Source organism: Aulonocara sp. 'chitande type north' Nkhata Bay, linkage group LG10 (genome assembly GCF_057382095.1).
Source record: "Aulonocara sp. 'chitande type north' Nkhata Bay isolate Kocher_YH1m ecotype deep benthic linkage group LG10, A_spYH_male_GT1.1, whole genome shotgun sequence".
Classification (NCBI taxonomy): Eukaryota; Metazoa; Chordata; class Actinopteri; order Cichliformes; family Cichlidae; genus Aulonocara; species Aulonocara sp. 'chitande type north' Nkhata Bay.
Genome location: NC_141353.1, coordinates 8662967 through 8664994, shown reverse-complemented (window position 1 = coordinate 8664994; position 2028 = coordinate 8662967). Strand labels below are relative to the sequence as shown.

Genomic DNA, 2028 nt, shown 5'->3' with positions numbered 1-2028 from the left:
CCTGAACAAGGTTCCACCTGATTCAGGGGTCTGACTTTAGCCAAAATCAGAAACTTTCTCTGAGCTGGAAGTTCACAGGATTCTGACAGACCAGCACTGTCCAGACTGCTGGTGTCTTCCAGGAACCAGTTCAGGTTTAGGTCTGGCCTCTCACCGTCCTCAACCCACTGTGCCCACTGGAAACTACCTGCTGAGGAGCAGTGATCGTACCTCTCTGATTCGAGGCTTCCAGATGTGTGAGGTGTTCAGGGGAAGACTCCAGTTCCCATAAATCTCCTCTGTAAAGGAAAAAACAAATCACATGAGAACATGTTGTTTATTTACAAAAACCAGTAACAATCAGAGAGACTTCCACCTTCACTGGGACACCTCCACCTGTCCAGACTGAGGATTGCCTGAGCAGGAATGAGGAACGCAAACGCACTTGCCTGAAAGAGAGGAAGTCTACACACAAACACACATAACTGTCAGACTCCGCCCACTCGCCTGACTCCTTAAGTCTTACCTGACTCCCTCAGACTCACCTGACACCCACGGTGGTCTGGATGAGAGTCGTGATTCCAACAGTCGTGAAAATGGTTCCAATCAGCTGACTGATGGTGCTTTGGTCTCCACCAACACACATGGCCTCAGCCAGAAGAAACGGCACAGCCACTGTACCACTGAAGCACGTCAGGTAATGCTGCACAAGGTAAAGCAGGTAACATTCACCTGTTACAAACTTCAGACTGGAGTCAACAAGGTAGCTATCCTAAAAATTTTTCCTCTAACCACCACCAAACCTGCACCAGTGATCAAACTACAAACAACCCCATCCAGTATTCCAGTTTAAACCAGTTTAGAAACAGTTTTGCTTTCTTTCCTTTTTCTGGTTTCCTTTTCACTGAATGGTACAGCAAATAATTCAGTTGTGCTTTTGGCATAATGACAATAAAACATTCTTATTCTTACTGTTTAAACCAGTATAATCCCAGGTTAAACCCAGTAATCATTGTTTAAACCAGTATAATCCCAGTTAAACCCATTTTAAACCAGTATAACCCCAGGTTAAATCAGTATAATCACAGGTTAATCACAGTAATCCCAGTTTAAACCAGTATAGTCCCCGGTTAAACCAGTATAATCCCAGGTTAAACCCAGTAATCCCAAATTAAACCAGTATAACCCACGGTTAAACTAGTATAATACCAGTTTGAACCTAGTAATCCAGTCTAAATCAATAATTCATGTTGAAATGTCTTAATCCCACAGTAGTCACATTTTCTTCTGTAATTCCAGTCTCACCTGTAATCCCAGTAGAATACACAGGTACCATGGTGGGACATCTTCAATGGTGTAAATCATGTCTGACCCCACCCTTTGCGCATCCATTGGTTGCCTCTTTTTGCTCTCTTCTGTCCTTGGCAGGTTAGGTTTATTGGGTTTGTAGCCCCTCCCCTCATGACTCTGATTGGACAGACAGAAACACCTGGTTATCAGGTGCAGCAAACATCATGATTCACTTATTAACCATTATCGATTATATATTTGTTGCTATCATTAAACAGATGTCAGAAGTCAAAACAACACTAAAGAAGAAGAAAGAACAGAAGATGTCCTTTCTCTGCATATCACTCCAGGTCCCCACATGGAAGTCAAAGGAACACACACATGTTCTATCTGAGACAGGTCACAGTGACCCTGATTAACCTGTAGACACAAAAACACCCAGTAAATTAGTCTGAAAGGATCCAGGTGTTTCCAGGTGTGCGTCAGTACTTGTAGTTGTACGGAGGTCAGTTTACCACACCTGTTGTTTGTAGGTCAGTGCTCACTGTGTGTTATCACAGTTCAGTATACCCTTCCTTTAGCAAACCTGCCCTGCTATACTTGTCCTACACCCCACCTGCTAAACTCAGTAAAACAAAACTGATCAGTAATGACTTTACCTGAATGTCGGCTTCCATTTCACCTGCGGCTGTTTGACTTCGAGCAGCAAACAGAGAAAGAAAGTTCCGTTTTAGAGTCTCAGGTGAAAGTCCACACAGA

The 2028-nt window shown here is 43.4% G+C and overlaps 1 protein-coding gene across 1 annotated transcript in view; it reads right to left on the bottom strand.

The window, feature by feature from the left end:
- Positions 1-2028, bottom strand: part of slc23a1 (solute carrier family 23 member 1) — an 11738-nt gene extending 9710 nt beyond the window's left edge. Inside the window, exons 1-5 of the mRNA XM_086307987.1 lie at positions 1929-2028; positions 1285-1446; positions 525-682; positions 356-444; positions 211-278 (exon numbers count right to left, since the gene is read on the bottom strand). Of these exons, the coding sequence (XP_086164113.1) occupies positions 211-278; positions 356-444; positions 525-682; positions 1285-1446; positions 1929-1946 (495 nt within the window). The 5' untranslated portion in view covers positions 1947-2028. The remainder of the gene's footprint in view (positions 1-210; positions 279-355; positions 445-524; positions 683-1284; positions 1447-1928) is intronic.